The sequence below is a fragment of the Parasteatoda tepidariorum genome, chromosome 8 (assembly GCF_982258835.1).
Source record: "Parasteatoda tepidariorum strain Cologne lab strain chromosome 8, Ptep-v5.0, whole genome shotgun sequence".
Classification (NCBI taxonomy): domain Eukaryota; kingdom Metazoa; phylum Arthropoda; class Arachnida; order Araneae; family Theridiidae; genus Parasteatoda; species Parasteatoda tepidariorum.
In genome coordinates, this window is record NC_141762.1 from 100,849,754 (window position 1) to 100,862,220 (window position 12,467).

At 32.0% G+C, this 12,467-nt stretch overlaps 1 protein-coding gene across 1 annotated transcript in view; it reads left to right on the forward strand.

Annotated features, from left to right (window-relative positions):
* Nucleotides 1–8,983, forward strand: part of LOC107447315 (uncharacterized) — a 43,991-nt gene extending 35,008 nt beyond the window's left edge. Inside the window, exons 7-11 of the mRNA XM_043047767.3 lie at nucleotides 98–145; nucleotides 1,629–1,820; nucleotides 3,166–3,276; nucleotides 4,086–4,196; nucleotides 8,520–8,983. Of these exons, the coding sequence (XP_042903701.2) occupies nucleotides 98–145; nucleotides 1,629–1,820; nucleotides 3,166–3,276; nucleotides 4,086–4,196; nucleotides 8,520–8,788 (731 nt within the window). The 3' untranslated portion in view covers nucleotides 8,789–8,983. The remainder of the gene's footprint in view (nucleotides 1–97; nucleotides 146–1,628; nucleotides 1,821–3,165; nucleotides 3,277–4,085; nucleotides 4,197–8,519) is intronic.
* Nucleotides 8,984–12,467: the final 3,484 nt, after the last annotated feature.

Consider the following 12,467-nt stretch of genomic DNA (forward strand, 5'->3'; position numbering starts at 1 on the left):
AAAATATTTTGCATGCAGAGCATTTTGTATAGGTCATTAAATTAAATGAAAGATATTTACTCCTTTTAGAATCATTGATCTAGTTGATAATTTCTAGGTGTTCCTGATGGCGAAGCGATTGAGATACCAGTTGAAGAAACTCCAGGTAAATTTCTATTTCGGATTTAGTTCCATCTCAATGATAAAGGATTGTTCAAATGTTAGCTGTATTTAAATTTTTAATAGATGTTATCATAATTTTTAAAAACAGAGCAATTTACACAGAAAAAAACTTTCGGTCAGATTAAACCAGGTATTTCGATTTCGGCGAAATTGCTTAGATAATATGTAATTGCTGATGATTACATAAAATAGAAATTTCTGCTACTTTCTCACTGAAATTCTAGTATTTTTAAACTTTCCTTAGAGTTAATATGTATGGACGATTTTATCCCACTAGTGGAATCATATATAGCAAAATAAGGTTTCTTTCAACTCATCAAAACCCTTTCAATGTAACCCTAAAAATGTTTGTTATGCGGTTTACGTGTAAGCCTTCTAACCTTAAAACGAGCTCAGTGACAATATGCTGTATTCAACTCACATTACTCTAATCCAAGACAGTGGAAAACAACCTTTCACATAAAAACCTTAAATCAAGGTTAACTTAGGGTTTTCGAGCATGAAAAAATTCTTTGATAAAGCTAGTCTCAAGGTGAAAATAATCTTTAATCTAGGTAATTATAAGGTTTCTTTTTGCCAAGTCTTGTATGCTCAGCTAAAATCCACCTTGTCATGAAATTTTAATGGACAATGCAATTTGATCCTATCGCTAGTGTGACTTCAGTGACAAGGGACAATATTTCTTAAAAAAGCTATAAAAAATAATTTTTAATCCTTTTAGGATGAGTATTGCAATATTTTTACTTGATTCTGAAAGGTTTTTAGTTAAAACATTCTCGTGATAAAAAAAAAAAAAGAAAATTCCTACAAAAGGTTGCTGTAAGGTTACATGCTTTCTGGGATATGATGAAACTGCTTACTCTGCCACCTAGTGGAAAACTGTGGAATTTGCGTTTCTTTTTAAAATAAGCACCCTGGGGTACATTAAGGAAAGAATTCACATGAAACAAATGCTGATTTATGACAGGTCAACACAAAAAACCCCAAATTGTTTTGATGGTATATTCCTGCTGAACCAACAATAATTATTATTAAACTATCATGGAAATGATGGTGTACCGTTATGGACAGTCGCGAATTTCCATCATAGTATCATCTTAGAAATCAAGTGTTGGAACGATCATGAACAACCATCATCCCAATATAGGAATTCAGACTGATTTATGATGGTCCAGCATAAAAAAAAATTATTGTTTTGATGTGGTATAATCTTGAGAACCAACAAGAATTCCCCTTAAAACTTCATATAAATGTATAGTTGGAATCATCTGTGGACCATAACGGATCATCATGGTTTGTTGGTCTTTGAGAATCAAACTTCTCTTGATGGTTAATCATCATAGTATTAAAGTAGCCTATGAATTTCGTCTTATCTTCGTTAATAGAAAGGCCCGTATTTAGGCACTTGCAATACATTTTAGAAAAAAAAAAGTTCACTGCGGCTAAGCATAGATTTCATTTTACAGATGAGAGTACAGATTGTGGTGGAAAATGCAAAGATGGGGAAGTGTGCATCCTCTTACCACAGACTCCCCTCTCCAGGTGCCTTGTACCGAGGGATGCTAATGATCCATCTGGGTGTGGTGGATGGTGCGTCAGCGAACACCAGCTATGCAAAAAGCTGGGCAACTTCACATATCAATGTATCGATAACGTTGGTAAGATTTCATTCAATCATATCAAAAGGTTTACTTTGTTCTGCTTGGGAAACAAATTCCAAAGATGGTGCTTCAAGGAAACCATAAAAGCGCCATTTTTAGGTTTTCTTAACGGCCATGGTAGGAATGCAACGTAATTTTGACCTCAATCAGACAACGTACCTGAAAAAGTACCCCTTTCTCCGAACCCCTGTGGCAGAATTTTTCCGGGCTTTCTGCGAAAAAACTCTCTAGCACTAATATCTTTCTGCAAGATACTATCAATAATAACAAATGTGTATGTTACTGATTTAAAGTAACAAAAAGGCTGTGTTTACCTCCCCCCCCAAAAAAAAAAAACCATATAATTATTTTCCATTATTATAATTCTTATAATTATTTTCCATTATTATAATTCTTATAATTATTTTCCATTATTATAATTATTTTCAATAATTATTTATTCATTTATACTTAAATATATTAAAAAAAAATTTTATTCTAATATTATGGGCGATATTCTCTCATTTTGTTTTGGAGAAAAACGTATTAATTATTTCCTTTATCGCATTTGGTAAATCAACATCACATTTTAAAAAAATTTTAAAAATCATGAAATCCGAAGCACTAATTACCGAAAAACAGATCGATGACAAAATCAGGCGAATAGAACTCTTCAAAACGGGATTACTCAAATGCGTGTTTCGTTTCAAGGTTTGATTGTTGTAATAGATAATATCGGATTTTAAAAACTATATGGAAGTCAAAAGCAGTAATTGCGAAAGAAAAAAAAAAACGATAGAATTGTTGCCTTAAAAAGTAAATACTCAAATGCAAGATTCGAATTTTCCATATCGTATGAAATATGTCGGAATAATGAAGAACCGCATAAAAATCAATAACTAAAGATAATACAATCGAAACACTACATGGATTTACGATGTTATTAATATTTGCGTAACGCGACAAAAAGTTATTATTTAAATGCGCAACTCAACTTTTACGTGTAAATTCCTGCAGAAAAGAAAACCAAAATTTCTCCCTCCCTCAAAATAAATCTTTCTGCTAGAACTCCGCAATGTTCTGCGACAATGCCGCCGTGATTCTGTCACAGGGCTCCAAACTTCCATACCACCGCTGTCGGTTGCCAGTATCAAACTCACGACCCCCAGCTTTTCACCAGTGATTTGAGAGACACCTTAACTGACTGCGCCACCGATTTTCTGTCGCATATCAGAGCACTATGTTTTCATCATTGAAAATTGATAATAATAAATATACATAGTTTCCTCAGGAGAATGAAGCAAACTGTAAATGTTTAGAACACTTTCAGTGGATCACACTCACTTGCGCATGTCTGTTTCAGCCAATTGCAAGAAAGGGGAGTGGCAGTGCAGTAATGGTCTCTGCATAGCGGCCAGTGGACGTTGCAATGGACGTATTGAATGTTACGACATGTCTGATGAAATAGACTGCGGTGAGTCATCCTTTCTATAGTTCTACCTCTGAAATACGCTACAACATCATTAAATAACTTTTAAATGGTTGTTGTTTTAAAATGCACAGAGATTTTCAAAAGTAGGTCACTTTTTTGTAAATTTTTACAACATTAAATTTTAATCATTTTATGTTATTATGGTTCTTTTTCTTCCCTCTGTTTTTTGACTGCGAAACGTAGTTTGGTGACATAATGGACACATTTTAAACTATGTAATGTCATAGGAACTTATATACCTGCCAAGTCTCCTGTTCACGACTATCTCCTGTTTACCTGTATATGCTAAAATTTCTCAGTACTTTTTGAAGAACTTAGGAAAAAAAAATTTTTTTTCGCAATAAAATATTCGTTGATGGCAAAAATACTTCTCTTATTCCTCAACAGGTGGTGCTATTTCCAGTACTGCAGTATGTTGAGTGTTTATAGTTTAAGTAATTATAAATAATGGTTTTAAAAAAATCTTCTTTAGATTAAGATTTATATACATATTTTTTACTTCGCTAAATGCAAGTGTTCACATTATTTCCAATTTTGAATTTCTCTTTTTGACTTGCATAATTATGCATGATGTATCTAAACTTTACGCGTAGCCTAAATAATGTCGCTAGTAAAATCTCAGTTATTTTATTTCTCCAATGTCGGTAGTAATGAACTTAATATCTTTAAAATTTGAGGCCACCCCTGTAATTATTATGTAAGATTGTTTTTGTTTTTTATAAAAACTTTCTAATGAACAGAAAAGTGTGCTGATCCACTAATGACCTGAAAATTTATTTATTTTATTGCAGAATGTGGTGCTGGTCAGTTTAGATGTGGAACGCCCTGCATACCAGACTATCTTCGATGTGATGGTAAAACAGATTGTTGGGATGCCAGCGATGAAGTTAACTGCACAAAAAGTAATTACCCCTTTTTTACGCAATAAGTTGCCGATCAAAAAAATATTAATTGCGCAGAAAGAACTGCGACTGGGAAGTGTTAATGACTTATACGTACGTGTTAAGCTTTTGAATCGATAAGGTGGTCTACCATAGCTTGGACTGACTCCTCGGGGTAAAACTGTCTCGTCGGACTTCTATCATGCAGAGTGCGTAGCGGTTTTAAAAAGTGCTTAAAGATGCTTATTTTTGATGTACGATTTTTAAAAGCCCTTAAAAGTGCTTTTTTTTTATTCGGGGTTTGTAAAAAGTGCTTAATTTTCTATCTTAAGAGAGTTTTTTTTTTCTTTGCCGAGTTGATTGTCGTTCTGAATTTCAAAAAATGCATGATTTTTCACAATTTTATCGCCAATATTCATCAGAAACTAGTTATTTTATCATGAATATGTAAAGTTTTTTTGAGTTTTATTGATTTTATGTTTATAAATTAAGAACTTTTAACGATAGGAAAAGTACTTAAAAGGTACTTATTTTTTGTTGAAAAATCTGGCTACATACCCTGTCATGTTTTAACACAGGGTTGCCACTCCACAGGGAGAATGGGGAAAACCAGGAAAATACAGGGAACTTAAAACTCACCTAAAATACAGGGAATTAGGAGTTTTTCTGTACAAACTGGGAATTTTGTTTTTTATTTTCGTTTTTTAAAAAATGGTGATCACTCAAAGCATAATCTATGTAATATTTAAGGGTGATATTTCATCTGTATTAAGCTAGTTTATATACTATGTAGTTTTATTTATTTTAAGTATATTCATCTGTTCCTTTTTTCTCTAAGTTTTTTCAGCAATTATAACTACTATAGTTAGCCCAATATAGCTAATACAAGGACACAGTTATGGTGTGTAGTGTTTTTAAAAAGTGCATATTCTCGATTTTCCTTTGTAAAAGCCCTTAACACTAGATTGCCTAAGGAAGTCATTTTGACTGCTATTAATTTCAATTGGAGAAACAATGATGCATATAATAACACAATTTCTAAGAATTTTGTACAACATATAATTTTTTTATTGTTAATATTTACTAATAACTTGTTATATAACTGTAAATAATGTAAAAAATATTAAAAATTAATTTTAAACAAATTTTTTTATACATTATTTATTTTTTTACAATCCAGTCATTTTGACTGCTTTTGGGCAAACCAAGTTTCAGTCTTTCTAGTGTTAAAGGTGCTTTTTTCATTGGGTGATTCTAAAAAGTGCTTCATTTACCCTTATCGAAATTGAGATTTTTTTTTTTCTTTAACATGTTGATTTACCGTTATGCAAAAGCGCGCTTTTCACATTGCTCTATTCAGCGTTTTCACAATTCGGTCAACCGCAATCTATTTCGCGGTACCGCCGCTGCGTTTTTCTGCTGCATTTCGCAAGATGTTTTCAATTCCAGGCTTCATTTTCCACCCTCTGATATCGAACCGAAAAATCTCTTGATCTTTTTATGGTGGCTAACGTAAACAAAGAAAGGAGTTCTTTGTCAGAAAATGGTTGTTTCATCATGATCATGTAAAAGTCTTTGAAAATTATTTTGCGTTTCGTTAATGTATACAGTGCTTCAAAATATTTTTTGACTCCTTAAAAAGTACTTAAAAGGAGCTTATTTTTATTTTCAAAGATTTGGCTATATATATATATATATGTATATATACAGTCAACCCCGCTTAAAGGAATACCATCGGTTCCAGCCAACTCTATTCCATTAAGCGGGTTATTCGATTAAAAGGGGAGTGCATTATTCGATATTAAATACTATGTTTTTATAAAATTTTACTTTTAAATGGTATTTATTACATAGTATGATGTTTTGATTAAATAAACTCAATTTTATGATCAACAAACAATTATAATTAAAACTAACAAAATTAGTTATCATAAAATATAAATCTCATTTAAAGTAATAATAAAATAGATCAATGGTAATGAAAAATATAATATACGTACTATAATATTATTTTATTCCAAAAAAATCTGTAATAGAAGACTGTTTCGATACACGCTTAATAGAACATTTCTCTACTTCTTTTTCTAAGTTGTACAATACATTATAGTCCCCTCCATTACATTCAAAATGTCGTCTTATTGTGGCTAAAGAATTGTAAACCTCATTAATTGTTGGAGGATGGGGTGGATCGTCCTGGTCCTCATCTTCCTCTTCTGCTTGTTCGGCAATTGTCGTGGTATTCTCTTCTTCTAATTCGATGTCTTCCTCTTCATCCAAATTTATAAATTCCATCCAATCATTATCTGTCATGCCCAACCCTTCAAATTCGGAATTCAAAAATTCTTCTAAGTCGTAGATGACTGTTTCATCATCTCTAATTTCCTCGGGTGGGAAAAATTGGGCTTTTTTGAAGCAGTTCTTAACCACTTCCATTGGGACACTATCCCAGGCACGTTTCACGAAGTGCATTGCCGTCAAGAGGTTTATTTTTTTATAAACTGACAGCAATGATTCTTCTGGTGTAGCTTCTTCCAAGAAGCGCAAGACCTCTTGAATCACTTGCTTTCGATAGCGGGCTTTAAAGGAACGGATAATTCCCTGATCAAGAGGTTGAATTTTGCAAGTTGCATTCGCGGGAAGAAATTGTAAAATGATATTGGTCAGGCGTAGTGAGTCTATTTTATGACTAGAAACATTGTCAAGAAATAAGACTACTTTTTTATTTCGCCGTTTGAAATCCAAATCTAAGTCGACCAACCATTTTCTAAAAATGTTCCTCGTCATCCACGCATTTCGAGAATGCATATACGGAATCGGGCACTTCTTTATCCCTTTTAAGCACCTCGGCTGCTTGCTTTTTCCAATCATTAAGGGCTCAAGCTTTTCTGTCCCCGCTTGATTGGCACAAAATAATAAAGTCACTCTGTCTTTATTTTTCTTATAACCTGGGACTTTTTCTCCTCTTTTAGCCAATGTTCCTGATGGCATTGCACGGTAAAAAAGGGCCGTTTCATCACAATTGAAAATATTCTCCGCACCATATTCCTGAAGCAAAGGCACTAATGTCTTTTCTCGCCAAATTTCACATGTAGAATCATCTGTAGAGCCAGATTCTCCATGTCCGATCTTGAAACTTAAATTATTCCGCTGCTGCCATCTGTAAAGCCAACCGTTTGAAGCAATAAACTTTTCACAGTTTTCAAAATTTTTTGAAATTTCCATTGCTTTCTGTTGGATCATTGCTCCGTTGATCAATGCACCTTTAGCTCTTTTCGCTTGAAACCAGTCCAACATAGCTTGATCTACGTCATCAAAATTCGATTTTCTCTTTCTTTTTCTACTGAGGCTTCCATTACTCGCATATTCCTTTCGAATGCTTTCAGCATTTTTTTTTTATCCTCGAAACTTGAGTTTGAGAAATTCCAAATTTATTCGCAATTTCAGATTGGGATTTTTTAAAATTTATTTCTTCCAAGACTTCTATTTTTTTAGATAAACTCAAATCATTCCTTTTCGTGCTCATCGTGCAACCTACTCAAGAGTAAGCATTCACTGAAGTAAGCAATGATTATTCCACTTTGGAGAAAGGAACCCTGTATAGTGTAAAAGCAGGCTTTTTAAACTTCATCTTATCAAATAACGCACCATGAGGGGACTAGAAGTCTTTACCGTAAAATAAATCACTCTATACCTTCCGGGTGTGTTAATGAATAGTGTCAAAACCCCCTTCGTTTACTCTAATGTACAACTGTCAACAACATTTGATGAATGCTTAAACCATTAACACCTGTTTAGAGCAGCAAATGAATAGGAAGAGCTATTGAAGTGATCACCGAATGTATTCTTATCATCTTAACCAAAAAACGGAAATTCCATTCTAGCTGGGGGAAACTTTTCTTAAAAAAAAAATTCAACACACTATCTTCTTTATGCAATTAAGCGAGGACTGGAAACAACAAATAACCGTTTAAACGGGGAAATGTAACATTAGTTACATATAAAATGATTTGGTTCCATTAAATTTTATTCGTATAAGCGGGTTATTCGATTATCCGAGGGGCGATTAAGTGGGGACGACTGTATATATATATATATATATATATATATATATATATATATATATATATATATATATATATATATATATATATATATATATATATATATATATATATATATATATATATATATATATATATTTATATGCACACACAGCATTCTACTAGACAAAACTAAATCGCCAGCTCTAAATATTTGGTTACCTATGGCTTGTTTACGAGGAGAAATTCAGCACTGTATAAATGGCGTAAAACTTACAAAGGTGTTTTTTTTCTTCTTCTTCAGGTTGCGGTTCTGAGAAATTCACTTGCAATGATGGCAAATGCGTGGATATGATACTCTTCTGTGACCGTTATCCAGACTGTCCAGACGGATCTGACGAACCAGAGGGCTGCAACGAGAGCTGCCTCCCCACTCAGAAACAGTGTAACAGCGGACGTTGCATCCACCTGGACCTATGGTGTAACGGTGATAATAATTGTGGTGATGGATCGGACGAGACCGACTGTCCCACCTCACCCCCTGGTATCGTTTCCAATATCACCACCAGCTGAATTTAATGTGATCCTTTTGAAAAATCAATCTATTTTGAATACGATGCGGTTAAAACCGATAATTGGCCTTAGCAACAAATTTTTTTATAAACAAAAGACACTAAAAAAAAAGTTTTTACATAATATGTGTCCCAAAAGTGACGGACAAAATAAAGTTATGAAGAAAAAAATTAGTTAAAAATTTCCAATCGAAAATTTTAAAGAAGAAAACAATGAAAAATGACGTGTACCAGCTCCGGAAGTCATAAAAATACAAAACCTTTTCTATCGAGAGGACAAATGTCTAAAAATTGCTCTCTCGGTACCCCAGTGTTTCCCAAAGTGTGGTACGCGTACCCCCAGTGGTACGGGAACAGTTTAGCGGGGTTACACGTTCTTATGCGAAACAAATCTTGCAACAAATTTCAAACATTTTATTTAAAACCAAACTCGCTATGAATATTTATGATTACGTATTTTTCTATTGGCTATTTTTTGCGGAGTTAACAGTTAATGAGTGCTGTCAACAGCCAGTTTTGATTTTTAACCTTTGTACAATTTTTTTATAGTAAAAAATACCTTTATTTTTTTTTTATTAGTGGTGCACAGCATTACGAAAAATTTAGAAAGGGTACACAAAAGTCATTAAAAAAAAGTCATATCGTTTGGGAAACACTGCTGTACCCCAAAGATTATGTAAGTTGTGTTCTTTATTGGTTTGAAAGAGGAATATTTTTAAGTAAGTTTTTTCAACAATGTTTTTCTTTCGTAATTTACTTTATTTAATTCACTTTTGTATTTTATATTTTTTTCCCCTCTTCATGGACTTTTTGCAAAACCTTTGGAGTAGAGAGAGAGCAATTTTTAGACATTTGCCGTGCTCTCTAGATAGAAAAGGTTTTTATGACTTCCGGAGCTGGTACCCCCTGACAACGTCAGCTTCAATTGTCATTTTTACATATTTTTTAATGTTTTCTTCTTTATAAATTTCTATTGGTTCCAATTTTCTTAAGGAATTTCTGCTGCATTTCACAAGTTTCCTTTGGAATTGCAGTTTTTAACTGCTTTATACATGATTTTTGGATTTTTCTTTTTATTAAAAATTTCCAGTTCGCCGAATTTATATTTCAAAAGACCAGGCCATGTTTTTCAAATGTCAAAATCGTTGACTGTTGGTTGAGTAACGCTATATAGCAATGCTGTAAATGAGATTATTCCAAACAAAATATTTGTGAGGTTTGTCCTCAGAATGTTTTTTTTTTAATACAATTTGTTTATAGTTTTTCTCAGTAACATTTTTTTGCAACTATTTTTCAAACATCGGTAATAAATACCTGGTTTTCTAAAGAGAGTGAAACAAACCTTACATATCTATCAGTAATTGATTTTTGAAACATTCGCTAAAATATCGTTTTCACCTTCATTACTAATTTATTGCACTTTAAAGAAGAAAATTGGGTTTAAAATATATGATTCAATACTACTTATGCACACAAAAAAGGCCTAATTAATATTTTCTTTTCTAAGGGGTAATCCAAATTGTCATGCTTATATTTTTAGTTAGAACAGCAATGTCAGAATTAATAAGTTTCGATTCCGATAACGATTATAGTTCCAGACTATCGTTTAGGTGAATCTTTTTCTTAATGGAAAATGAAAAAGTTCTAAATTAAAACAAGACAATTAGTTTTAACTGTTTTGATTTTATTTTATTATTTTTTTGAGCAAAACGTTATTTGAATTCTTGTGGTTATAATAAAATTTTACTGCACTGCTGCCTACAATTTAATAAAATTTTTAATGATTGAAATTTTTCAATATTTCTGTCAATTTTTAACCAGCAGTATAATTGAGTTCATTTTGACTTTCAAAAAAAGAAAAGAAAAAAGAAGCATGCTTGTTCTAAGTAGAGAATTATCGCATCTTTACAGTTAAGTTTCTCTCAATACCTGTTGGTTTCGGGTTGTGTCAATGCTGTTCTGATAATTCGATATAAATTCTGTTCTATCGCCCTTCCTGTAAAAATCTTGGTACTACTTCTATGAAGTGCAGAAAGTAATAATAATCGCGCAATAAAAGCAAGCTTTGTACTTAATGAAATAGAAAGCCTTTTCAAATGAACAAGTGAGACGCTACATTGGTTTAGCTTCACTTTTAAAAATTTGAAATTTTTTCATTCACGAATCACGATTTTAGAATTGCAATAAAACAATTAAATTAAATTGTGGAGGGGGGGGGATAAGAAACAGAGAACAAATATTTTATTTCATCAAATTGACTTTTAGAATTATTTTTTTACTGCTTAATATTTACATTTTTTTCTGTTTTCTAGGCATTTTTTAGATAATTTTTTTATATATTTTTCTCAGGAATTTTTAAACAATTATATGAATTGTTTGATGTTTTTAAGATTTTTCATCTTCCTTGATATCTCATGATTTTAAAGATGTCTCTGCTTGCAAATCGTCTGCAATGCACTTATCATTTTGTATAAAAAATATTTGTTCTATTTTCCATTAGAATAAGAAAATCTTTATTTAACTTTTGTTTATTGTATACCTTTATTATTGTTTACTATGTATCTGCCATATTTGTTCCACATTTTGAACTGAATATTTTTATATTGAATCAATTTTTTCTTATAGAAGTAAATCATAGTCTTATTATGGCCGGGAATTTAATGGAATTTACTGATCTTTCTGTACATTTTTAAACCTTTTGTTCTCCTTCTATATTCTATAACAAAACTTATTATTTTGATATTGGTTCGCTTCTAACATGATTTTAAAAAAAAGAAGAAAAAAAGTCTTTTATCTTCTTTATTATCATCGCCTTCTTAATATCTGCTGCAACTTCTTAGATTAGAACAAATTTTTCATAAAGTTAACGAATTTTCCATATAACGAACTTATTATCGGGATTTAGCAACTTCGTTAAATAGAGGTCCGACTGTATTACAATTACTTTTTTCCCACACTATTTCTGAATATTACTTGGTTCACTGTAGCTGACTGTATGTGTTTGGCGGGTAAAATCTTTACTGGAAAAAGATCTTTGAATATATATCATGGTTGTGATATTGAATATTTATACATTTTACGTCCAAAGCATTTCGTGTTTATTTTAACTATTTATTTCTTCTTGACAAATAATTGCTTAAGTACTGTGATAAATATCATACTTAGAGAGCCATATTTGAACAATTTGTAATATAAATCTATTTTTATTTACTTTTATATGTTTGTAAGTATATCACCTACTCTTTAAAAGAGCTTTTGTGACTCTTAGTTAATTTTTAAAAAACTATCTTTGTATTTTAAGAGGAAGGATGCATCTGCAAAGAACATGGTGGTTATAAAAGAGTTATCCAAATGTTAAGGGGGCACATCTGTTTCTATCAGAATTACAATGGCATCCCATTTTGAGTAAAAAGAGTGCACCTCTAAGTGTGAGAGCATTTGAAGAGAATGTAAAGTCAAGCTAAAAAAGAGCATAAAGAACAGAAGAATGTGTAGAAGTAGGACTTCTAGGGAAGAAGATTAATTGCCCAATCAATTTACCTTCTCTCATGTTACGAGTTTTAACTCTTCCATAATTCCTAACAGAATCATCAAGATTTTATTTTATTTTATAACCGTCGTTGAACAGCCGGCCCAATTTTTGGGTTTACGACTACTTATATTCAACATCGTAGCGTTGT